The following is a 26,108-nucleotide window of genomic DNA, read 5'->3' as shown; positions in this document are numbered from 1 at the left end:
GAATCCACGAGAGCCGAATACAAAATTCTAGATCTAGCTACTGTTATAATGACCCCTTTATTATATACCTCCACCTTTTTTGTTGTTTTGTCAGTATTGAATGAAATCTTCAATTTTTATCGATGCTTTAAAAATGGAACTTACTGAAGTTATTATGTGCGCTATTTATAGAACTGTGTCAGCTCATGCATATAAATGAAAGTAATCCGACAACATACAATACAAAAGGTACAATAAAGAATCTTTTTTCTGCCTGTTAATATTAACTTTTGAAACACTAGCCGAATTTTAGACAGAATTAATATAGGTATATAATAAAGTATGATATTGCACATCTCAGGAACTTAGAGCTATCACTTGAGTGATTAATACCACCGATATGGATAATTATGTTTAAAACAGTTTTAAATTCGGGTCAAATTCATTTAGTTTTAACAGAGATAGAATGAATTTTCTCAAAAATAGTAAAAACATTGACCAGAATTTCTAAGTATAAATAGGACGTAATTCATGGAATATATCTGCAAGAGTAATGTATCATGTCTTATGTTCAGGGTGATGATATGGACTATTAACCGTTTTAAGTCTGAATCGAATCCATTTAGTAATAACCGAGAACGATAGAAAGTACGAAACAAAATTTAACATGAAAAGTAATAAGGGGTCATAATTAATGAATATTTTGCCGGAGTTATAAACCTTGTGTCATGTGATGTCGACGATGTTTTCAGTCTAAATCAAATTTATTTTGTAATCATTTTTATGTTGTTTGTTTTCCAGATAAATATGTACACGGGAAATCAACACCAAGTATATCACAAAAAGGGGAATATGCCTTAATTCCACTGTGATCTTTGTTAATGATGGCCCGACAAAGAGAGACTTGAAACATGACTAGGTCACAGGCTATAGACAATAGGTTTGTGAAAGACTTGCATGAAAGACTTAGAATATACAATAATATTGCAATACTAATATGCTAACATTATACTGAAGATAGTGCAATAAGACAAGAACTGGCACAGAATACAAATAAGATCAAGGACGCTGGGTATACCTGAACCACTTAAAATACTTCTGACAGTATCACAAAACATGTACTGGTGCATAAGAAAAATGAAAGCATGAAAGTAATAGCAGCACTGTTGAGCGTTTAGCTTGTTGTCTACAATAGTATTTTAAAAAAAACCATGAAAAGACAAAAACTGCAGTTATATGGTACAACGTAGGGATAACGCATGTTTTTGTGTTATAACATCTGCTGAATCCAAAGAGATTGGTTGGTGGCGGTAGGGTGAGGTATCCAGTATATCTCAAGGGGTTCTGCTTTTTCGCTAAAATGAATTTATTGTCAATCAACGTCATTAACAAATCTCAGTAATACGTTTATGCTTTGCCATGGAACACGCACATAAAGATGTTTTAATAACACGTGAGCGCGAGTTCTCTTTTGATGCACGTTTACTCTTCTACAAAAACATCTACGAAACGGGACAAGAACAACAGTTTTATGCTAGAATGGCTTTTGGAATTCATTTTTTGGGGGCAACACAAAATCTGTTTTGATAACATGTTTTCATATTTCATATCGTTGGTCTTCCTATAGTCATCTTTATCTCTTTTGATATCTGGTGCATTGATTTTTTACACTAGCTAATGGAGAGGTTGAAACTGCACGAGTGAATTTACTGTCTGGTTATGTTAACAGAGTCAGCTGATCAGTCGCCACGTAACATGTTATTCCGATGATTCCCGAAACAATCCGAATTCGCTTTGAAATTGTTTATTCCTCATCATAAGAGTACAGTTAAGTAGAATATCGTTTAGGAAGCATTTTTTTTCATATAATCAGAATCAGAACAACAAACTCAGAAACAATGTTACTTATCTTTATCGGTACAGCAGACACTCGGGCCACTATGTATGATTTTGGATGATTTTTCAGCCGAGTTGTATATGTATATTTTAATTCTGTAGTACAAAGTTTTATATGTCAATGGTTGAAATATATATTTAGCTTGTAACACGGGTAAACAAACTGAAAAAAAACCCTGAAATATTAACTTTCTATTTTTCGAGGCGATGTGACGCTCTCCGTTGAAAATGTAAACAATGGACTCATCTGAACGTACATGTATTGTAAATATAGTTTTTATTTCAGAAAAAAATTACGAATCATTTACAGTAAAGCCTAAACAGATATAGTACTTCCAGCAATGACTTAAAGGTTGTAACATTAATGTCAATTTGCATGTAGGTTATGGCAAGAGTCTATTTATCGGTGTTGTCCTATGTGTCGCATTTTATCATCACACGGATTCACAGTCGACACTTGATTTGCATAATATATGAAATTGTCATTGTCAGTGCTCGGTGGTAGGGCTGTTGGTAGACAAAATGTAAGAAAAGTGACATTTGCAGATACATATAGTGTAAAAAATCAGTGGTTTGTATAAAAATGAATTTTAAATATGGTTATGTCTTGTCCTTAAAGACGTGGTGCGATTATATTGCCCGACAGGAGATAAATGTAGCGATTCCATTTCAACTTATTATATACTTAATTTCAAGTCAAATCATGTGTTGATATTTGTTCGATCTCGTTATGAAACTATCAATTCTTTGAAATTCATGTATCTTGAGCTTTTGCAGAGGTTTAAAACCTTTGCTACTTAGTATATAAATATTTTACGCATCAAAGGCCTAAATGCTAGCATGATGGCTCTATGGAAACGAATACGTTTTCAGGAAAATGTGTTTTTCTGGGACATGTATGCCGATTACGCTGTCCCACTATTCGTTATATTACTGGCCTACTAATTGCAATGTTTAAACTCCGGACTGTTCGATTAGTTGAAAAAACTTACGCCTATTCAAAACTTCCTTTCATTCTTATACTTCAATGTTTTGACTTTGTTTTATGATAACCAACAGTTAAAAATAATAGTTATAATTTCTTTCGTTTTCAGAACAGTCATGGACCAGTTTAGATGTTATTACTGCAGTTTCGATTCCACTTTTCCTGAAGTAATAGATCACACCTCAACAAAACACAATGACAGCACTTTGAAAGTAAAACATAAAGTCAATTTAAATGAAAAAACATTTTCCTTGTCCACAAAAACTTTCAAATATTCCAGCAGAAATTTCTTCTCAAGACAAATTTATAACCTGCATTCAAGAATCAGGGGCTTGGAAAGTTAAAATATCTAAATGTTCAGAAAATGTTGACATTTTTACATCACCCGAAAAGAAAGTGCTCAGACGATCTTCAACTCCTGTGAAAGCAGACAACACACACTTTCAATTCAATAGTTTATTTGGCAAAACATATACAATGTTCATCGCCAGTACTGTATGGCGGTGTTAAACAATTATAAAGAATATGAGAAAAGCATGAATATACATGTATAGACATACAAACATACAGGTGATAGGTATAAATTGTAATACAAATACACAATTGCAATTTAACCTCTTAAAGCAAATGCTTGATAAATATATTTCGCTAACTTATTAACAATACCACTCTGGCAATTACTTAACAGAGTTTTAAACTTATTCAAATTAGGCCAATGACAATAATAGTTTGGTAGACAGGTATTTCGTAAATCTCTATAAAATGGACACACTAACAAAAAGTGATATTCATTCTCAATTGTATTCATGTTACACCTTGTACATAATCTAAGATGTCTGTCTATATTTCTATGCCTTCCTTCTTCTATACGTAAATTGTGAGCTGAACATCTGAATCTAGACAATGCATTTCTGTAATTATCGTTCTTAACACATGACAAATACTTTTCAACTTGGAAATCGGTTTTAAACATACAATATGTTACAAGTTTAGGTAGGTTTCTAAGATCTGAAAACCACTGCTGTAAGTACTGGTCATATAAACACCTTATAACATTTTGTATTTGCGTATTTGACACTGATACATTATTCCATAAATATGAAAATCCTGTGTCATCTAGTAGCTTTTTTACATCTTTAGACCACTTATTTGTATAATTACCATTTTCATCACGTAAATTAAATAATTTATACATAACTGAGTCTGTATTTTTTATGACTTTAAACCAGTATTTTACAATTCTAACTTTTCGAATAACACTCATTGGAACTCGTCCAAATTCACCATATATTGTAGCATTAGTTGTTTGTTGTCTTACTTGTAAAGTTTGTTTAAGAAATTTCATATGTAACCTTTCAATATCCGGGGCTTTATGAAAGCCCCAAACTTCACATCCATAATTTACAATTGAAGCTATCATCGAATCAAAAAACTTAACTTTCTCAGATACATCGAAAGAAACAACATCAAACAATGAGTTAAGAGAAAATAAAGCTTTCATTGCCTGTTGAGATAAGGATTTCTGAGCCTGATAATAACAACCATTAGAAGACAAAGTTACTCCAAGATATGTAAAATTTGTTACAATATTCAGTTTATGGTTATTAAAAAATATTTCAATGTTTTCAGGTCTATTACCTTTTTTAAATACCATTACAACAGTTTTATCTATATTAACACTTATTCCCCAACTATTACAGTATGCATTTAAGTTATTTAAGGCGCGTTGAAGGCCTTCCTTAGAATACGACATTAAAACAGTGTCATCAGCAAACAGTAGTAAAAAAAATCTAAGTTCATCAATAAAAACAGGGTCTATAGCATTATCATATATATATTGAGACATATCATTTATAAAGAACAGGAATAGCAGAGGTGACAAAGGCTCGCCTTGCTTAACTCCCTTGGTACTATTAAAATTTTCAGTATAATCACCATTTACTCTTACACAACATTTTACCTGTTCATATATTCTTTGTAACATTTTAACTAACCTTGTTGAGGCTCCACATTGTAATAATTTAAACCATATGCCATTTCTATACACTACATCGAAAGCTTTTCGAAAATCTACAAATGCGCAGTAAAGTTTTTTCTTTTCATAAGAGATAACTCTATCAATTAAAGATGTTAGAACATAAATACAATCAACAGTGCTTTTATTTTTTCGAAATCCAAATTGAAAATCTGACAACAATTCATTTTCTTCCGCCCATATTCGAAGACGTGTATTCAACAAGGTAGAAAATATTTTTGAAAAAATACTGGTAAGAGTAATGCCCCTATAATTATTAACATCATTTGGATTGCCCTTTTTGGGAACAGGAACAATAACGCCTTTTGTCCAACTATCTGGGTAGATACAATGTACATACATATGGTTAAAAAGTTTACATAATAGTGGTGCAAATATATCTTTGCACTCAATAAACATCTCAGGAATTAAACTGTCTACACCTCCGCTTTTACCACGCTTTAGCTCTGACATAGCTTTAAATACTTCATCTACAGTGAATAATCTGTCAAGTTGTTCAATATCATTTCCATCACCATTGTTAAACAAGTCATTCTCACATCTTCATTGCTAAAATTGTCATCACCAGAGTAGATATGCTTAAAATGATTAAAAAATTCTTCAGAACTAATATTGTTATTCTGTACTTTGCTAGCTTTAAGTTTACGTACCTCTTCCAAAATTGTTGAGGTTGGGACGTAGCTAGATTGTGCAAATTACTTCTTTGATTGGCCTTATAACTAGCACGGGCTTTGCGCTTGGAAGAACGGTAAATGCGACGTTTTTCAAGTAATACATTTCTATTATGATCACATTTATTTTTCCGATAAGCTGCCTTGGCTGAACGAAATTCACGTCTAGCCGATACGCATTCTTGCGTAAACCACTTACTCTTAACTTTCCTTTTATTTTTAGATTTGTTTATGTTTACAGACCTACCAAAAACACTGTAGGCATTTTTATATAAAATGTCAGCAAACTGGTCTATACCTGTATTAACATCAATACTTGTTGATAAAATATCATTTACAATAGATTCTAAATTACCAAAATCTGAGTGAATCAATGTTTTGTATTCAGGACTTTTTTCATTATTCCAGAATATTTTATCAATAAATTTATCATCTACATGTGACTGTGATACAGATTTCTTGACACACAAATCAATTTGTATAGGTACATGATGTGAGCATGTATACAAATCATGAACAACAAAATCGTTAATGTATTGAAAGAAATCATGAGACATAAGTGCATAATCAATCACACTACAACCGCTAGATGACATAGGCGCCTTCAGTAATCGACGATGAAGAAGCAGATCTGAGTGCATATTTTGAACACATGCACATGTTTGAAGCATCTGTTTGTTCACAGACAAATGACTGCTTGGTTGTTGATTAGGACAACAGCGACTAATATGACAAAAAACAAACAACATCAACAAAAAACAAAAACAACAACAACAAAATACCAAAACAAATCAGGTTTATGGGATTTGTTTCCACACATGCATGTGTTGATAATAAGTATGTATGAGTTTCAAGTCATTATCTTTGAAAGTACCAAAGATATGTCCAGAAAACGAATCTTGCCCAAAACCTTTAACATGAAAATAACCTAAGTATAACACCTTGGTGACCTTGACCTTGGGTATAATGTGCACAGCCCCTGCATAAACTTTGTATGCTGCACAATGTTTATGTGAAGTTATAGTAAGATATAAGCAATAGTAACAAAGATATGGCAGAAAAACAAAGGTAGACGAGAAACTTTAACCTGAAAATAACCTAACTATAGCACCTTAGGTGACCTTGACCTTGATGCTGCATAATGTTAATGTAAAGTTACAGGTAGATATAAGCAATGATAAAAAAGATGTGACAGAAAAACAAAGGTTGTCGAAAAACTTTAACCAAGAAAGCTAACGCCGAAGCCGGGGCGAGTAGAATAGCACCCATTTTCTCCGAATAGTGGACCTAAAAATGCAAAGAAAAAAGAAAAAAAAAAACAGAATGAAAAACAAAGTGTCCTGTCAAATTGAGCGGAATAAATATATATTTTTCTTGTATGTTAGCAAACGCGCATATAGTTTCTATTTCTTGTCCAAGACAAGGACATCGTTGGTGAAATAGACCAATAAATACTGCTTGACTGTCGTAAGTAAAATAATGAGTACGGTGTATGGAGCTTATAAGCCCAAACACTTCATCATTTCTTCATTGGATAGGCTTACAGTTTTTTTGCAAATAGTGGAACAGTTTTATATCAAGTTTTGCGACTAGGCGGTCATGCAGTGCATAATTCAGAGCCATGTTGGATTAAAACACTATTCAGGATTGTAAATGCATATTTGTACGTACTATAAACTAATGTGTATGGATTGATAATGAAACATTTAGAAGCGGATCTGACATGAATTTCCTTCGCAATTCCAAAATAACGGGCATTTGTAGCCTGAATGCTTCGTCTTTTGCTTTGACCATCTGTGTTTTTGGTGAAAATACGTTTTAATTTCAATCGTTAATGTCTGTGTTGCAGAGACATTTATCATACACTGAAAAATATATACAACAAGAATATTTATTTCAAATAGCCAGAGAAAAACATAAAAATACTTAATTACTACCGACAGCTTCCAAAAAATTTGAAAATCGAAAGTGAACGCCTAGTTTTTTGCGACTTCCGTTTGGGCGTAGAGAGAGTCCGTATACTGAATACCCTGCTGGACTCTTGACAAATATAACCTACTGATGTCACTTACATTGTACATAGTGCGAAACGCGAAATCACGATGGCGAAGCGCGAGATCACGATGGCAAAGTGCGAAATTACTAAATTTTCGCGATTTCGCGCTTAGCTATCGTGAACTCGAGCTTAGCCATGATCGTGATTTCGCGCTTCGAGATTTATGCATTGCTTTCTCTAGCGATATGCGAAACGCGAGGCACGAGATCGCAAAATTTTAGCAATTTCGCGCTTCGCCATCGTGAATTCGCGCTTCGCGAAATAACGGTGGCGAAGCGTGAGATCGCGATGGCGAAGTGTGAAATTAAGAAAATGTCATAGCAAACATGGTTATAGAAATTATCGGTTTTAAGGAACATATTTCCATGTCCCAATGTTAAAATATACATTGAAATAACATATATTTGGCTACAGCGAACCAAAAAAAGTCATTTTCAGAAGTTTTATACAAGGCTTTAATATTAGCATTGGATAGACATTGTACTTACATATTGATTCATAAAACAAATATTAAAAGAATTGTGTGATTGTTGATATATCTCAACGACATCTAAAACCAAGTATTACACTGAAATCTTGATCTGATAATTTTTAAGAATTTTGTTTAAGGTCTTCTGAAATATAATACATATAATTTAGTTACCTATTAGGCCATTGAAAAATATGCAATCACCATTAAGAAAGAAAGAAAGAAGATATTTATCTCACTGTGAACTGGATGTCACAAACTGTAATATCGTACGACTTGTGCCCTTGTTGGTGTCATACCCGGACAATAGCGTAGGATTTAATTGGGTGTAATTATTTGATTTCTATTGGATTTTATTTTCTACAACAATGTGAACATTGAATAATTGATAATTTTATACATTCAAGTACAATTATAAGATATATCAGATATTCGATGACGACTGAAAATAACTTAATAATTATTATGCGTGAAAATTACGTTTGCAGTATTATACTTTATGTCCTATTAAATTTTTTAGGCTTGAAAGCTGGCATTTTTTCATTTTTTTTTGACATTGTATTATAATTTTGTAATAGAAGCTTGCATTTTTAAACCGTTAACAAAGACGGCGTATGATTGTAATATTTTACATGTTCAGGATTATTAGGCCTACAAAATAAGTAATCAAATAGTAGGATAACGAAATAAATTGCAAAACTGAACCTAAATTGTTATAAAACTACAAACTATAATAGTATAAGGCAATTGGTGGATTTCAACGTACGTTAAATCAACTAATTATATAAATCAGTTTGCTATACAAATAATGCCTTAAGGAACATGTTAGCTATATGTTTAACTAACACATTTTGCTTGTCCCGATGAGTTCGCTATAACCGGAGTTTACACTACTTTAAACAGAATATAAAGTAAGCAGTGATTGCGTATGAAGCAATATCCGTTGCATGATATAGACTTCTTATTGCAACGAAATAGATTAGCCAATTTAATTGTGTATGCTTGCAAGATTTTCACTACGCAGCTGCGTATCTGCGTAAAGGCAGCTACGCGCCTGTAATATTATCATAAAGTTTTATTGCAATTAAACAACCATTGAATCGTGTGTCCAGCTTTTTATTTGAAATGTGTCAATATTTGAAAGAGACATGATCAAAAACAAGTATGGAGTTAGAAAATTTGTTACGAATAGTACATTTGTACACAGAACCGAAAAAAAATCATCTTAGATATCGAACTGCAGTATTTTGTAAACTCTGGCATTCTTTTCCTTCTAGGAGTATTCCAAAATTCTGACCATAATTACCAAACTGACTTTGTGTTATAATCAGTAAGGTGACCATCATTTGAAATACTGCTGAAACCTGACCCAACCAGCATTTCTGTACAGCTTTAGACGTGTAATAAAATAAAGTTTTTTGAAGCAACTCTCCACTACAGTTTCTATTTGTGGCTCGCCTACTTTGCGGTGAATAGCTTTGGCTGTGTTTGATGTGACCAGTGCTTCCGGCATGTCAGCTTTACCTTTTTAGTATTGATACCGTTAACCAGTGCGGAATATATCCAAAGTGTTATTTCTCCTTTTACTTAAGATGAAATCATTTTAAAGTTTGAGGTGAGAGCATGAAGGTTTTATACAATGACAGATTGTAGGTCAGTTTTCACAGAGAAATCACAAGCTGCCAAAAACTCAATAATTTTTTCGTGACCCCAGAAAGTGTCAAAGTTGAGACATCCAACTAATCTACATGCGTTCTTGTGACTGGGTATTAGCTACACATGTGAGTAGTAGTTTCGTTTACAAGTCTTTATCCAGTTAATGAAGTTCTGTGGCAAACGCTTCCCTAGTATTGCCAGCACCGTTTCAATGCATACCTTCCGTCTAATGATAAATACGTCAAAATTAGAGCTTTCTGGTTCGAAGTCAAACAGATCGTACTTGTGGAGAACGTACGGTTTGAAATTCCAAGAAAGAGCGAACTCGAGAAGTTTTTGGTATGCTAATCCTGTTATTTCAAGTGGAGTTATATTCCCACACATGTACGATCCTCTTTCGTCGGCTAAGTAAAATATACAATTTTTCAGCCAATAGCTTTTTATCTCTTTTGGTGGACTGACGGATTGTTTTCTAAATTTTTCGTAAACTGAACTGTCAATAACCGGAGGCTCCATGTCAATTTGAACGTCTGGACAAATATCTGCACTTTTCACAATCTTTGCTAAAGCATACGCATGCCGGTAAATTTCCGGAAGAGATTTCATGATGGCAATTTCTGCAGGAGCAACGCTTATCTGTAGGAGCCGGTGTTTGTCATCTCTATTCGGGGAGTTGCATGTTAAGTTTATCGAATCGTTCATTTGATACCATCCTTGGGAAAAGCTGTTTTCTTCTGTTTGCATCAACACGAAGCAACCGGCAGCTTTCACAGTCTCATTCATCAGTTTCATATGGTCCAACTTGGTATGCCTTGGCCACCATCCTCGTTGATATACTGCTGGCACTAGGTCGATGCTTATTTTCAAATTCTTGTTGTGTGCCCCGACCCAGTACAAGTCGTAATTGAAGACGGGTTTCTTGTAGAGGACACGAATTGTTTCTTCAGATCTGGTATAAAGACTACCGTCTTTCCAAAGTTGTCTTTCATTCAGAGCTCTTCTTATATATCGAAACAGATAGTGTAGAAATGGTAACGCCAAGAAATAACGATCAGTGTCAGAAAACGACATATACTCATCATGCACGGGATTGTCTCGAAACCGTAGTTTTGCGTATCCGGGATTTGCAAACTCAGATGTTTCTATGTCACAATTTTCACCCAGACTCTCAATACAAAGCACAAAGTCGAATTCATCAGGTGGTCCTACTTTCGTACCTTCCGCTGAACTTCCGGTTGGAAATAAAGATATTCGAAATCTAGAGTCATACCCGCTTACAATCTGACAAATACTTCGGACGTGTTGATTCACTGCTAATACTATCTCGGATACATCTGAATTATTGTCGAGTGTCTTTTCAGCTTTGTATTTTGATTTAAGAGCACGTTCTGCAAACATTTTAATGTCTTTAGGAAATCCTGTCAGTAGTTTATCTAAAGGCTGATCCTTATATAGGGATGACACGTTCAATGTTACACTTTGTGACTTATACAGAAAGTCATTTTTGTCAGTGGTTGGAAGGCGCATAGCCGAAGCTAGCAATTTCCAGCAATTTAGATTTCCATGCCGACGTGCAGTATCTAATGGAGTGTCCCCTAGTGAGTCTTTGGCGTTTGCATCAGCACCATGGTTCAACAGCACTAGCATATGCTCCTCTAGTCCTCTGTATGCAGCATAATGAAGGGGTGTTGCCCCATAGTCATCTCTAGCGTTTCCAATATGACGACACGTTCTTAACATTGCTTGAAGAACGTCAGGATTGGTGAACTGGTAAAGCATGTAAAAGATTGGAGTCCTGCCCCAGCGATCTGGTATTGTAAAATCAAGCTTATTGTGGAGTAAGAACTCACAAACTTCTTTATAAAATATCACCGACCCAGCTGATTGACCGAAAACGTTAAGACAATTCACATCTATACCCATCTGTGCCATCAGATTGCAAATTTTCAAGTTGTGTTCTGATAATGCACCAACTTTACCTACACGTCGATGCAGTGCAGTGTTACCAAGATTGTCGATGCCATGAACAGACACACCGTACGCTTCTATCATGCTTTTGAAATGTTCGAAAGTTAATTCTCCATTTTCAACCATGAGACACCAGGGTGTCGAACCAGACTCGTCTTGCTGACTGAGTAACTTTTGTAAGACAGGCTTATTGAACTTGCTCATTTTCTCAAAGAAACTCATACAGTCGTCACCAATCTCCGTCATGCTGTAAATGTGAAGAAAGTTTTCTCCAGCCTTGTTTACTGCTTTAAAATCAATATCTTGATATTTGCACATCATGTAACCGAGAAATTTTGTATTGTCGTCTTGAAGGGATGCTAAATGCAGAATAGTTTGTCCATATTTAGTTTGAGCGTTAATGTCAATTTTTGCTTCAACAAAAATTTTCATCCCCTCTTTCCAGTTGTCGTCAAATTTCTTGTTAGAAATCACAAACGTATGCAGTGCTGTGTAACCATTGATATCCCTGCAGTTTACATCGATTCCTGGCTGACTTAGAAGTAGTTTAGTAGTTTTCACTGACCTAGCAGCGGCGGCATAGTGCAAAGGAGTTTGTCTCCAGTAGTTCTGTGCATTTACATTTGATATCCCTCCAAGTATACGACGAGTAAATGCATTAACGTCAGGATGCTTGCATGCTACATGAAGAGCTGTTTCACCCTTTTCATTGCATATATCCACCATAAACGGGTTTTTGTTTATTCCTAATTCGAAGAACTGCACGTTTTCTTGTTCTATACATCTATGAAAGACAGCGACATCTATTTCATCAAATACTTCATCCATTTTACTGATTGGGTATCTGAAGAAGGAAAATATTCGTATACAGTATTTATTCCTTTAAAAAAACTTGTATTAGACCAAATGCAAGTGAAATCGAATGAAGGTACTGACACTTTTACTCCTAATGCGGACGTGATTCTACAGTGTAACTTCCGAAAACCGCACACCCTCGGGACCAGGAGAAAAGTCTTTTTATTAGAAGTTTCCGGTATTTGGAAGCACGGAGTGTTTTGGACAAATACAACTGCATATATAAATCGTTCTCTGTAATTTAGAGCAAGTTCGGAAGCGCAAATTATCTTAATTTTGTCCTGTAGCGACAGTACAGTTTTACGATGTTTCTACGTTATCTTATAGTTATATAATTTACGCAGATGATGAACATTTCGTAAAATGCCGTGATATTAAAAGGTTTACTCATTATTTACAAACCTACATTCTGTTGAAATTGCGACAGTTTGAGAAACTGTTTGAACAATTACAAAATCAAACCATTGTCCGAAGTCAAATTTTCACGCTGGCTAATTAATTTCCCCATTTCTGTGTTTGTTTGTTTGTTTGTATACTAAGTATTTAAAGTCACCTCCTGTAACCCATATGAGCGACTCCTCCAGAAGACTGTTAGTAATCTTAATGGGAGGATAGTGCAATTCCAGAAGCTTCCCTGGTTCTTTAGCGTACCAGGTGTAAAGCACTCATACACGGGACTCTTATCCTAATGTTTGTAATTTTTAGTTGGAGAAACTGAGGCTCGAACTCACGACCCTGGTTTCGTAGTCAAACAGTGTTACCACTGGACCACTGCGTCCCCATTTCTTCACTAAATACTCGCTTTTAATGATACCGCAATTAAAATTAAAAGTCCGTGAAGATGTTTGATGTTAACATAAAAATTTAAACCACTAATCATTTCTTTCATGAAAGATCATTATCTAATTATCAAGATCTTCGGCAGCATTTGATCCTTTGATTGACATGATGTGATTCTAATCGGTGACCGCTAATTGGTAAACAATGGAATCACAGATGAAATCTTCCCGGAGGCACAAATTTGCATTCGAACAAATATCGACTTGTTCGTGTTGTGTGGTTTTGGGAAGTAAAATTGTATATATACTTCTTATACAAGACAGGCAGTTAAACAATTATTGTGTAATGTATTTGTTATTTTATCATAAATTTGGAAAAGACGGGATAACTGTTCGGGGAAAGATTTTAACATATCATGCAACTGCATGTTTTTGCCATGCTGCTGTTCGAAATATTTCACTTATTTCAATACAAATATTGTTTATATAACTGACTTGTATATAAGATATATCGAAGCCACGAATATTTTTCATAAATATTTAAATTTCTGTAAATGTCTCACCTTTCTGTTGCTCATGAATGTAATTTTGACAATTCCGAATAACAGCACTGATGAGAAAGAAATGGCAGTATTAGAATAACTCTCACTCTAAAAATCAATTTCACTATGATTTTAAGCAATCTCAACCAATCAGATAGACCAGCGTATCAATACACTATCAAATATCTTTAAGGCCAAAGAACACTTAGTCATACAACATGTTCAGCCTTGTACAATCTGGATAAAGTTTCAGGACATGTTGATTTTTTTTTTGTTAAAGGTTGTGAAAATAATTATTAAGTAATATTTGAAAACGCGCTTGCATTCAATGTCTACATTCATATGTTGTATGATCAATACTTTGGTTTTTCAATGAAGCGACAAACAGCGGTACTTGCATTATTTTATTACCCCAAAGATAGATCACTACGCTCATTACGTTATGCTTGTTTATAAATGTAACGTGGTTATAAGAATAATGTTTACATTTCCCGTTTGAACGCGGGGTTAGGGAGTCTGCTCTTTAGCAACCTTGAGTGGACAATTTGATTTTTTGGGGGGTAATTTTGGGGGTAATTTTTAGCTTAAAAGTATGCACCACCGAATCAAGCAAAGCAATTTGAATGAGAAAATAAACATAATCTTGAATATAAGATAGGAATTATGGTCCCCCCTTTGCTTTACCCCATCCCCATTTTTGAATCTTTCATTTAATAAAATATATTTGTTGATGGATATTTGAAGCAACCCGTCAGCTGTATCTTTGTACGATAGTTTCTATGTGTGACAGGCGTACTTTGCAATGTATGGCTCTGGCTGTATTTGCTGTGCTCTATGCTTCCAAAAAATCTATCCTTACCTTTTATAATTTGAGTAAATTGTATTCGGGTATAAAATACATTGATGAGCTTGAAGATTTGCCCGTGCTGGAGATGCATTCACACAATTGTTTCTTCAATATCTTTTTGATATGGTAGCCAATTTCCGTTCTGTTTTCAACTTTTCAAATTGGTAACGCACCTTTGAGTGCAGGAAAAGTTTAAGATTTGATGAAATAAGATATCCAAACGGATACATGTTATTCTGTATTGATCATTATTTAAGTTTATATAAATAGAAACTGAACCTATTTAAAACAAAGGCCTATCATGACAAGCTTTCGTACCTATAAAAACCCATAGTTTAATCAGTGTTTTGTTCTTTTACCGTTTGTTTTGTCATTTACATCTAGGATCTACTATTATAAGTATGCTGACAAGGTTCAAAATTTAAAGGAACGGACAATACGTGTTTATACGAATAAATCTATAAGACGATTCTTCGGAAGCATAGAAAGGAACAGAGCAAAAACAGCAGACTCAGGTTGATTCGAGTCTATTCAAGACAGGGAATGAAAAGTCACACACCTCTTATTTCGCTTAATGTGGTATTCTAGACCAACGGTTGGACCAAATGATCCCAAAGGATAAAAAAAGTAACAAAACAGTTCAAAGCTAGTGTCTCTAATTATTTTAGGATATACCAATAAACTATAAGTAATTTCAATAATAAAAGGCTAACAACTGTATACAGTGTATGTACATTTTCTATCAGAAAACTTCTTTTTTTACATCTTACAGATATTTATGGGATGCATGAACCTTGCATAATAGCATATTTCAGTCTATGGTTGCACAAGCGCCAGTAAATGTCTTTACCTCGCACAATCAACATTGATCGAAGGATCTACACGTTTTCTTCAAAACTTTTGATATCAACTAAGCCAGGTGAGTTCTCATACATTTCTCTTATACGAGCAAAGCTGTCCTGAAAAGTTTTTATTTGATCATTTAGTCTGCGATATGCAATAAATTTTTGGTCAGTGGTTCCATTGGCTGCAATGCGTATCATTGAACGTTTTGTCTGTTCGGTGTTATCAATAAGCTCTTTACATTGAGAACGATTCTTTTGAATTTGTGACATTTTTTCTCCATGAATCATTTCTGCTTCAGTTGTGAGCATCCTGGCCTTTTTGTCAAACAATTCTATCAGTCTCGTCCTTTTTTCTTGTAGGATTGATGGCAGTTCTTGTAATTGTGTGTTCAGTTTCTTCTCAAATGACGCAATCCATTCCTCCATTGAAATCGTATCATCATGTAGACGTTTGATTTCTGCGACTGGATCTAGCATAAAGTTGGCAGAACTTATTGCGATTTTCTTTATGTCAACAATGTTTCGACAACCATGATGTTTCTCAGGAAGGCATTTGTCACAACACAACTTTTCGTGTTTTTTACAGTAACAAGTATAGTATACACTGTGTACATTACACATATCCATACCTTTCATATTCACCTCTTTTTTTGCTGCATCTCCCGCATTTTGTAAGTGATGATTCTTCATGCTAAGAAATAGGGATTTGACGTGTGTTGACTGGTAACAATCATGGCATAGAAATTGACTGCAACTGTGACAGTAAATTGTCGCTGTGCTGGAAATGTAATCTTCAAGGCATTTCTCGCAAAGGGCGGAAGATGTAGTATCGCATTTTTCCGCATCCTTTCGGCTTTCATTTTTTTCGTGACATTCTGTATATGATAAAAGATAACATCAATGATTAAAGAAATATCATGCCATTTTTATATGCAATAATTTACATTTTTTTATTGAAATGTTAACTTCAATTTGAACCACGTTTATAAAACAAACAATAGAACGACAAGCGACAATTAAATGTTTCAATGATGTTTCAATGATTTATGATTTCTCAATTCTTGTTACGTCAAACTGATGTCATCCTTGGGCGAGAAGTTCAAACACCCATGGTGAATTTAAACGTGAAAGATAAAATGACGAATATGCCGTCTTACCTTTCATAGTTTTGATCATTTTATCAAAGACTGTTTCTTGATCATCTGAAGAACAAGAAAATACATATATATATATATATATATATATATATATATATATATATAAAAACACACTTCGACTAAAATCATATCATACAAAGGATCATGGTGATGAATACTATGCCTTTGCCTTTTGAATAGGAAATAAAACGAAGCAGTAATAAGTCTATAACAGTTTTCCTATATAAAAGTCCGGCGTAGATTGAGATCATGGTTTTAAATATGTTTTAAAGTTGCCAGAATAAAAAGACTGTCTATAATAAATATTCCCCAGAAAAGCAGTTAGATGAAAAATTGAGTGATTTCTACTAAGGAGACCTTTATCATATCTAAATAAAATGCAATTTGTAGAGTATTCTTATTACTGTCCTACCTGACATGGGTCAATTTAAATAGATATAATATACTATTTTTAATTTCAATCATTTATTAATTTTGTGGAATTATAAGTTATGCATATCAATCGGAATTCTTTAGTTTGTATATGAAGTAAATATTTGACTTAAAAGATACAAATTAAAAGCTGCTGTTAGATGTAAAAGGAAAAACTACGTTTCATATTCTCGAACTTTGTCTCCATTCGATTTTCTAATTTGTTTATCTCCTTAACGAATGTCCACGTTTGTTCTTCTAGCATTTCATGGACCCTCTGAAGTATTTCTTCATCATTTCGTATGCCATGGACATATTGAAGCGCTGCAGTCTCATCAAGGGGCTCGGTCAAGAACTTATGAATCATTTCTGTACACTCTTTCTGTATCTCTGCCTGAAGACCTTTTGATAATTTTGACAATGAGTTCTCTAGGGTCGTCTTCATCGCCGTGTATGAAACTTTGTCTAATGACACCTTTCTGTCATGAATTATTTTATTTCTCATTTCTTTAAGAGATTCAATTTCTTGTCTTTCATCATGTGGAATGTTCAAAACATCTAACAATACAACAAGCAGCAAAGAAAGATCAAAGTCCTCAGGATCGGCTTGACCTTGTTTTGGAAATAACAGCAAACACTGTGCTTTTAAAAGTTTATGTTTCAACTTTGGCTCATGCGGTTGTAAAATCTGATCGAGTGTGACACTAGTAAGTTCTCTTTTAATAATGCCTCTACAGGTCATCGTCCCAGCTTTAAAAATGAGCAAAATAATTCTCATGTAGTACTCGGTCTCTGTGTCCATTTTCTGGAAATACATTATATTAAAAGGTCAATTACATTATGACAAATTATCTATCTTAGCGGGGATTTCTTTGATAGGCGATGTCTTATTTAACAACAATATCAGTCTATAAAATAGGTAAAGATATAGGCCAATAACTTCCCATAGATAATATTCTGGGAAAAATCTGGCAAAATGCGGAATGATAAGGCAATATGGAGTGGAAGATAGCTACTACTTGGATGACATTTCTAATGTTTTTTTTTATTAACTGGAGGGAGGCGGATATCTGTCCATAATTGCTACACGCATATAGCTCCGTGCGCAATGTACTGGTACTGATGATAAACCCGGACAGATGATAAAGTCGACCACCTTAGAAATATTCGATTGCAATCGGTTATTTATAAAATTGAACACACCATCTAATAGTTTTCACTTACAACACCAACTGGTGTAAACAAAAACAAAATTGGTAAATATTCTGTATAAATAAATGACTTACATTTATTTGTATAAACAATATTTATCCAAAAATACTGGGGAAGAGGGTGTCTTTTGCGCATGCTCACTGTCGAAACATGAAGGCCTGACATTTGGTAACTTTTCATTACTTGATCAGGAATGACTGTTGCAGCTTTTTGGGGAAAGTTTCAATATAATAATACCAAGAAAATTTTGTAAATGACAAAGTGTATCATCAGTCAACGTTCATACAGTCCCCATTTTACATACCCCTTTCAGGGCGTCACTTCGTGTGAGTTTGCTTATTAAATATAAATTTGAATTATGTAAAGCTTTCAGCAAAGGCTAAGCTTTATTTTGATACCGACCATTGATTACAATTTGCAGAAATAAAAGTTACAGGTAAAAAAAAACCGCATTTTCTGTTCGGGTTTATCATCAGTCACAGTACATGTTTAAAAGTTGGTTTCCTCAGTCGACCAGTAATTATTGTATAGTTTCGATTTAATTCAAATCATGATATCATATTTACTTCTTTACAGACGTTGATATAAAAGTAGAAATTCCGATGAATGGTCGTGTGCGTGCGTGCGTGCGTTTGTTCGTAGGTGTTTTTTTCTGTGGTATAATATTATACTTTTATTTCTAGTTTCTATTACAACAGGTCACCCGCAGTTTCGATATCAAACTGGGATTCCTGAAATATATATTTATACTATTTATTAAACCGAAGGTTTAAAGTGAATTAAATATTAAGAATAAAAAAATGTCCGGATGAAACCAGCCTTGTTATTTCTTAATCTAAACAAGAGGAAAAAGTAAAGAAAATAGTTAAAAAATTAGTTTCGCTTTGAAACTTCAGATGTTTAAGTCCGTACAAGTGCTTTAAATCACTCTAAAGACCAGAAGTATTACTTACATGTTTCGCACTACTATTATTTCAAGAAAGAAACGAACTTTAGATAACAACTATATTTAAGAATATGGTTTGTCCTTTGTACACTGTTCACTAACTGGGAGTTTATTTTCGTTTTGAATATTTATACATGATAGGGTTATTTATAAATCCAACGTATCTCGAACTGGTGAAGCACAACGAACTTATCTAATTATCGTTTTCGAAAAAAAAATTACATTTACTGCTACTGATGATAAACCCGGACAGATGATAAAGTCGACCACCTTGGAAATATTCAGTTGCAAGCGGTCATTTATAAAATTGAACACACCATCTAATAGTTTCCACTTACCACACCAACTGGTGTAAACAAAAACAAAATTAGTAAATATTCTGTGTAAATAAATGACTTACATTTATTTGTATAAAAAATATTTATCCAAAATTACTGGGGAAGAGGGTGTTTTTTGCGCATGCTCACTGTCGAAACATGAAGGCCTGACATTGGGTCACTTTTCATTACTTGATCAGGAATGACTGTTGCAGCTTTTTGGGGAAAGTTTCAATATAATAATACGAAAAAAATTTTGTAAATGACAAAGTGGTCGAATTTATCATCAGTCAACGTTCATACAGTCCCCATTTTACAAACCCCTTTCAGGACCTCACTTCGTGTGAGTTTGCTTACTAAATATAAAATTTGAATTATGTAAAGTTTTCAGCAAATGTTAAGCTTTATTTTGATACCAACCATTGATTTCAATTTGCAAAAATAAAAAAGTTACAGGTAAAAAACCGCATTTTCTGTTCGGGTTTATCATCAGTACCAGTACCGATTATTATATTTTCAAGAGATAAAGAATATGTTTTATAAGAACCTTTATTATATTTTATGTGTTTGCTCTTTACTTGCATTGTTCATCATAATTCTGATATTAATTTAAGAGCTTCAGGAACAGTTTTCGCTACTTTCTCTTTATTTTGATCATATACCATACCTATTTTGTTGATATTTAACTTATTTTTGGCACACAAGATAGTAAATATTTCTTTGTTGGTCCGATATTGCCGGTCATTATCATACCTTTATCAGTTTGCTACAATATCAGAGCGACCAACAGGGTCAAATTCCTTAATTAGATCCTAAACACATATTGACTGACATTTATTTTTATTTGCATTATCAAACAGAATCAATGCTCTGAACAGTAATTGAACATATTGTAGGAAAACACAGCTACCTTTTAAGTAACCCAAAAAAGGACAACACATTGTGAAGTCATTGAGCTACGAATAATTTCTGTTGCGGGATGAAATATATTTTACATTGATCATTCAAAAGACAAGACAATAACTAATTACAAGACCTATTGTATAACTGACAAGTGATTTCGAGAGATGATGAACACATCAGGGTAGGAGGTACATGCATTGAAAAAATATTGTTATTTAGAACATACATATGCTTACTACACCCGTCTGATTGTCAGTACATATATGTTCTTATTTCTTGTCCACCAGGATCATGATGTCTATTCAGTGTTATTTCATAGTAGTGGTGCCTAGGGGCTAGTGAGGGTTGCCTGTTTCATTGCCTATCATGACTTATTCAAACCGAGTCTGAAATCATTTTGCATGGTCACGTACTACATTTTGTTATAAATCACATCAACCTTTAAAACAGCAAATTAACAAGTGCTTGGTCTCAGCGTTGTAATTATTTCTTCTACATTAGGGTGGAAAACCTACGTGACCTTTGGATACCGTACACATGGAGAAAACGTCCCGGTTCAGGTTACATAATACCTCTATTTTCCTTATTCCTTTACGGATTTTCGTAAGATAAAGAGCGTCGAAGACAACAAAATTAGTGCTTTCCTCCGCACAAATCGTCTGCAATCAGTTCTCAGTACTTTTCTCAAACATTTCGCCCAACTGTTTAATCAGTCCACGAAAAGCAGTTGGGCGAAGTGTTTGAGAAAAGTTCTGAGAACTGTGGCAAATGCTTTGTACGGAGGAAAGCACTTACTTTGCTGTCTTCGACGCTCTTTATTATGAAAATCCATCAAGTAATTAGGAAAATACAGGCAAAATGTTACCTGATCCTCCGTGTGTACGGTATCCAAAAGTCACGTGGGTTGGCCACCCTTGTACATTGAATGTTATTTTATAAAAGAGTTCCGCTTAAGTACAGTTTTTTTTACAGTGTTTGAAAGAATGTTTAAAAAATAATAACCTTTAAGTTATTCCGACCAGCTATATATTTACTATACATTCATATTGTCTGAAAGCGAACAGTATGGCTCCTGGTCAGACTGTGCGGACGACTGGATCCGTACTGGTTGCAAAGTCATAAACTCATGAAACTCATATTTATATTGTATTTTGTAACTTCTGACACTTAGTACTAGTATTACATTTTGTGTGCAAAAACATTATTTCATCACATTTTATTTCTTGTTTGAACGTACTCTCCTGTGTGAAAACGAAATTTTAAAAATGCAGTATTACAAAGACCTGTTATAATGTGTAAAAGTTATTACTATTTTAGAGTAAAAACAAAATATTTCATGATCAAGGCTATATACCAATAAAAGAAATTGTTGTTGTTTCATATAAAATTCAGATACTTCAGAACAATTTTGTTACAGTTTCTAGATTTTCACACCGTCGTAGACCTATTTTCCACAATATATCCATATATTTGCTCCAAGAAAACGATAAGAAAAAGGGGTGTTGATTTATAGTATGCAGTGAAATGTAGGTCAACTGAAGTCAGGTACCCTCATATTTATTATTTATTTATTTTATTATACCACATTTATATAGCACTCTTTTCATGCACTTGTACACGTTCAAAAGTGCTTTACAGAATAAATTGCAAAAATACAAACAAATACGTATACAAAGATAATGTATTCCACACTAACAAAAATCATGAATGAAAACAATTATAATTTAAAAAAACAAGATAAAAAAAAATAAATGTATCGGTCAGTTAACAAAATATTGTACAAAGAAGTGGGTTTTGAGCAGGCTTTTGAAAGCAGCTAGCGTGTCAGCTTCCCTGATCTTGACAGGAAGAGAGTTCCAAAGCTTTGGAGCAGTGCACGAAAAGCTGCGATTGCCATACATCATGGTATTAGATTTTGGCATAACCAGTGACAGCGTGTCTTGCGATCTTAGGGTCCTGACCGGTTTATACACTTCTAGCATATCCCTAATATAGGCAGGGGACTGATTGTGTAACGCCTTAAAGGTGTGGGTCAGAACCTTGTACTGCACCCTGTATTTCACTGGCAACCAGTGAAGCTCCTTCAGAACCGGTGTTATATGATTGCGACGGGGCGTCTTAGTGATTACGCGAGCTGCAGTGTTCTGGACATGTTGCAACTTGTTAAGTGTGCTGTTTGGTATACCACTTAACAAGGCATTACAGTAGTCTAACCGTGAAGTAACCAGGCTGTTTATAAGGGTTTTTGTGGCATCACTGGTAAGATACCGTCTGATGTGACCTATTCTGCGAAGTTGTACATATCCAGCCCGGCACACCGAGTTGACTTGTTGTTCCATATCCATACCGCTGTCAAATACTGTTCCAAGATTCCTAACACATTTCGTGGATTTTATCACAGAATCACTGCCGCATTTCAAAGAGCGGACCGCAGAATAAACACCCTACTCTCGTTTTCAAGTAAACAACTCGAAAACATGCGAATATAGCATGAAAAGTGTCCTATTTTATGTAAAATTCATTCCACGAGTGAAATAATGCCCATTTGCCACCCCCCCCCCCCCCCCGCAATTTACGCGCAAATGCGCGAAAAATTGAAAAATCAGGATCTATTTATTAGGGACTTCTTTCACATTTTTTGACCGAATTACTGCGATATAACCTCAAATGATTTGACTATTCAGTCTATTTTAATTTGCAACACGGTAATCAATTATATGTGTATTCCTTAAAAGTCTGATTGTCCCTGCTATGATAATTAGTGATCTTTACAAGAGCTGTCAGTTGACAGCGCGCTCAACTATTCTCAGTGCTTGATAGTTTAATATAAGTTATGGGTAAAACTTTAATATTACAATAAGCATATTCTAAATCGAAAAGGGGCCATAATTTGGTCAAAATGCTTGATAGAGTTGTCTCTTCCTTTTTGCTGACTAGGGTCATGATTGTAAACAAGTATGCAAAATATGAAAGCAATATCTCAATGGACTTGAAAAAATTTGGGGTCAGGTACGCAAACTTTAACATTACAATAAGCATATTCTAAATCGAAAAGGGCCCATAATTCAGTCGAAATGCTTGATAGAGTTGTCTGCTCCTGTTTACAGAATGGGATCAGTAACAAGTATGCAAAATATGAAAGCAATATCTCAATGGACCTGAAAATATTTGGGGTGGTACGCAAACTTTAACATTTGTGTGACGCTCACGCTCACGCTAACGCCGACGCCGGGGCGAGTAGGATAGCTCCCCTATTCTTCGAATAGTCGAGCTAAAATGTGTTTCAGTTCTCTTCCCTACGTTATTATAGTTTGATGTATATTTGCCCAATAGTTATTACAAAATGTATGATTGATTTGTAATTGTGTGTATGTGTCTACATACACATCTTTGCAGTCTGATCATGATAGTTTGCATTGTTTATATTTAATCATTAAATTCACAACGAACATAGAAATTTGGCAAGGAAAAGGTTACACTGGTGTAAAATAACAACCGAAAAAGACATTTAATAGTTTAACAGTCCCAACAGAAAAGTGACATTGCTGATCTCGGACCGGACAAAATCAATACATTTCTAGACAATCCGTCCTCCAGTATTTACAATACTTTGATTTCAGTGAACAGCGCCAGCAGAGAGCATCTTTGATCAACACTTCTCAATAAATTTTGCTTAAAGCAATATATTTACCTGATACAGATGCAGCCAGATAAACAATTGTTTCACATGTTACCTGGTCTGCCCGACACAGAATCAATAAAATGTTTACAAATAGTCTCTAAAGCATTCTGGTTTATGTACATGAAATGGACTGATCACCTCCTACCTTTAACTGTATTAAACAAAAAAATGTATTTAGGTACATTGATAGTGACTGTCTCCAACAGAGTGGATAATCAACATAAGTGTTGTACTTGAATCTCATATACATTGAGAATTTTCTGCCATTTCCATTGTCATTCCCTATCAAACTTATATTTCGTTTCGGTAAGTTACAATATGACTCGTGACATCTCAATAATCCTTTGAAAACTTTTTTTAAAAATTATTTGTCTAAAAAAATATAAATTGTCATTACGTATGTAATGTAATGTAATTGTTTGCTACATACTTTGTGGAATATGTGATATGTGTTCTGTTTTTGTTGCATATATTTTTGTGCTATACTCTCCCTAATACATGACACATGTCCACAATGGCTGCACGGACAAACACACGGGTGAATTGCCTCGAGGAACCTCCGTTAATATTCGTGGAAAAACGTACATTACCGAGGATCCCCGATTTAATAAAACTGCAGACGATACAAACATAATAAACATGGAAATTTGGCGCATGCGCGAGGGTTCGTTTCGGAACTATTAGTTTCCCGCTCTGGAAAAGACTTAAGGTGGCAGGGGAGTGCAGATTTGCGAATTCCACATTGACGTGTGGGTACCAGTGTTGAAATATCCATAGAAATCTCGGTTTTGCTTATTTTTCTTTGCAACTACTATGGACCATTGCAGATACTATAGACTACATAAAGACGACTCTCCGGTCCTATGCACCTGTCGCTTTCCATGCCAGATGTAGTGAAAAATGGCCAAATCACCCAAATTTTATAGACCAAAATTAGCCTAACCGGGCCTCACTTTGAACTCTGCCGTTCATCCATTTTATATTTTTAAATCCAAGTTCGTAGCATATATGTATAGTGCGAACATAGATGCATACCCAGGTGGTGTGGAAAGTGTCTCCCAACCACCACTTTATTTCCCTAATTTTCACTTGAAAAAAAGTGGATGGATGACAGCCGAGAGTCTGGCCGACTTTTTGTTCTGATGTTTATGTTTTAGCCTCAACCGGAAGTACGGAGCTAGGAATTTTAAAACACCCGCCATGTAGAATCATTAATCGTTCCTCATTCCCCAGATATATTAAAGAATTAATAATGATAAATAACCAGTAAGATAGATATGCCTTTATATCTACCCTGTCCTGTTTATACAGAAAATCGACGGGGCCAAACTACGAAACCGCTCCCCTGCCACCTTAATGCACGGCGCACGTTACTATTCAGTATAAAACACTCTATAAAAATAACGACTCGTAACACTTCCAAAGGATCTTAATTCCGGACGATGCTCGAACCAGCGAGAGCGAGCGCTACCTTAAATACTCGACCACGTGTGATGATGATTTTGATGAAAGTTATGAGAAAGCGTGTGCGACAGGAGAGGCGAATGACGATGGATAGTAGATCACGATCAGAATGCAACATTGGTACATTCAAACAACCAATCAGGAGATGGGGTTATAAAGCCCAATTCGGAGTCTGACGCATCTGAATGCGCAGTTTTAAAATTGATCAATTTTACACGGAAGCATTTTGAGACTGGTCTCCAAATTCCCATTTGAAGAATCTTGGACCGAGGATACCAATCCAGGCCATTTACTATATACATTGTTATATTTCTAATCCCCCCCCCCCACCGCCCCCCCCCCCCCCAAAAAAAAAAAACAACAATTTTATCAGAACCACATTCAGCCATATTTACTAAATACATATTGTTATCATTTCAATTCCCTGCCGCCC

General features: G+C 34.6%; 2 protein-coding genes across 2 annotated transcripts; both read right to left on the bottom strand.

Annotated features, from left to right (window-relative positions):
* Nucleotides 1-9,191: 9,191 nt before the first annotated feature.
* LOC123558119 (uncharacterized) lies at nt 9,192-14,064 on the bottom strand. Its single transcript, XM_053542736.1, has 2 exons — nt 13,913-14,064; nt 9,192-12,559 (listed from the first exon to the last, which is right to left on the bottom strand). Exon 2 carries the CDS (start codon nt 12,541-12,543, stop codon nt 9,865-9,867), a length of 2,679 nt encoding a protein of 892 aa, XP_053398711.1. The 5' UTR covers nt 12,544-12,559; nt 13,913-14,064; the 3' UTR covers nt 9,192-9,864.
* Nucleotides 14,065-15,377: 1,313 nt separating this feature from the next.
* On the bottom strand, nt 15,378-19,457 carry LOC123558787 (uncharacterized). Its single transcript, XM_053542737.1, has 4 exons — nt 19,317-19,457; nt 17,332-17,956; nt 16,741-16,785; nt 15,378-16,458 (listed from the first exon to the last, which is right to left on the bottom strand). The coding sequence occupies exons 2-4, from the start codon at nt 17,951-17,953 to the stop codon at nt 15,617-15,619; spliced, it is 1,509 nt and encodes a 502-aa protein (XP_053398712.1). The 5' UTR covers nt 17,954-17,956; nt 19,317-19,457; the 3' UTR covers nt 15,378-15,616.
* Nucleotides 19,458-26,108: the final 6,651 nt, after the last annotated feature.

This window comes from Mercenaria mercenaria, chromosome 5 (genome assembly GCF_021730395.1).
Source record: "Mercenaria mercenaria strain notata chromosome 5, MADL_Memer_1, whole genome shotgun sequence".
Lineage (NCBI taxonomy): Eukaryota > Metazoa > Mollusca > Bivalvia > Venerida > Veneridae > Mercenaria > Mercenaria mercenaria.
The sequence above is the reverse complement of the archived record's forward strand: the minus strand, read 5'-3'. Positions and strand labels throughout refer to the sequence as shown.

Excerpts from the sequence above, each read along its gene's own strand:
- LOC123558119 (XM_053542736.1), bottom strand. The coding sequence starts at position 12,543 with ATGGATGAAGTATTTGATGAAATAGATGTCGCTGTCTTTCATAGATGT.
- LOC123558787 (XM_053542737.1), bottom strand. The coding sequence starts at position 17,953 with ATGGACACAGAGACCGAGTACTACATGAGAATTATTTTGCTCATTTTT. Across the intron at positions 16,786-17,331 it reads AAAGTTCGAGAATATGAAAC|ATGATCAAGAAACAGTCTTT; the intron begins GTAGTTTTTCCT and ends CTTGTTCTTCAG. Across the intron at positions 16,459-16,740 it reads AATGATCAAAACTATGAAAG|AATGTCACGAAAAAAATGAA; the intron begins GTAAGACGGCAT and ends TATCATATACAG.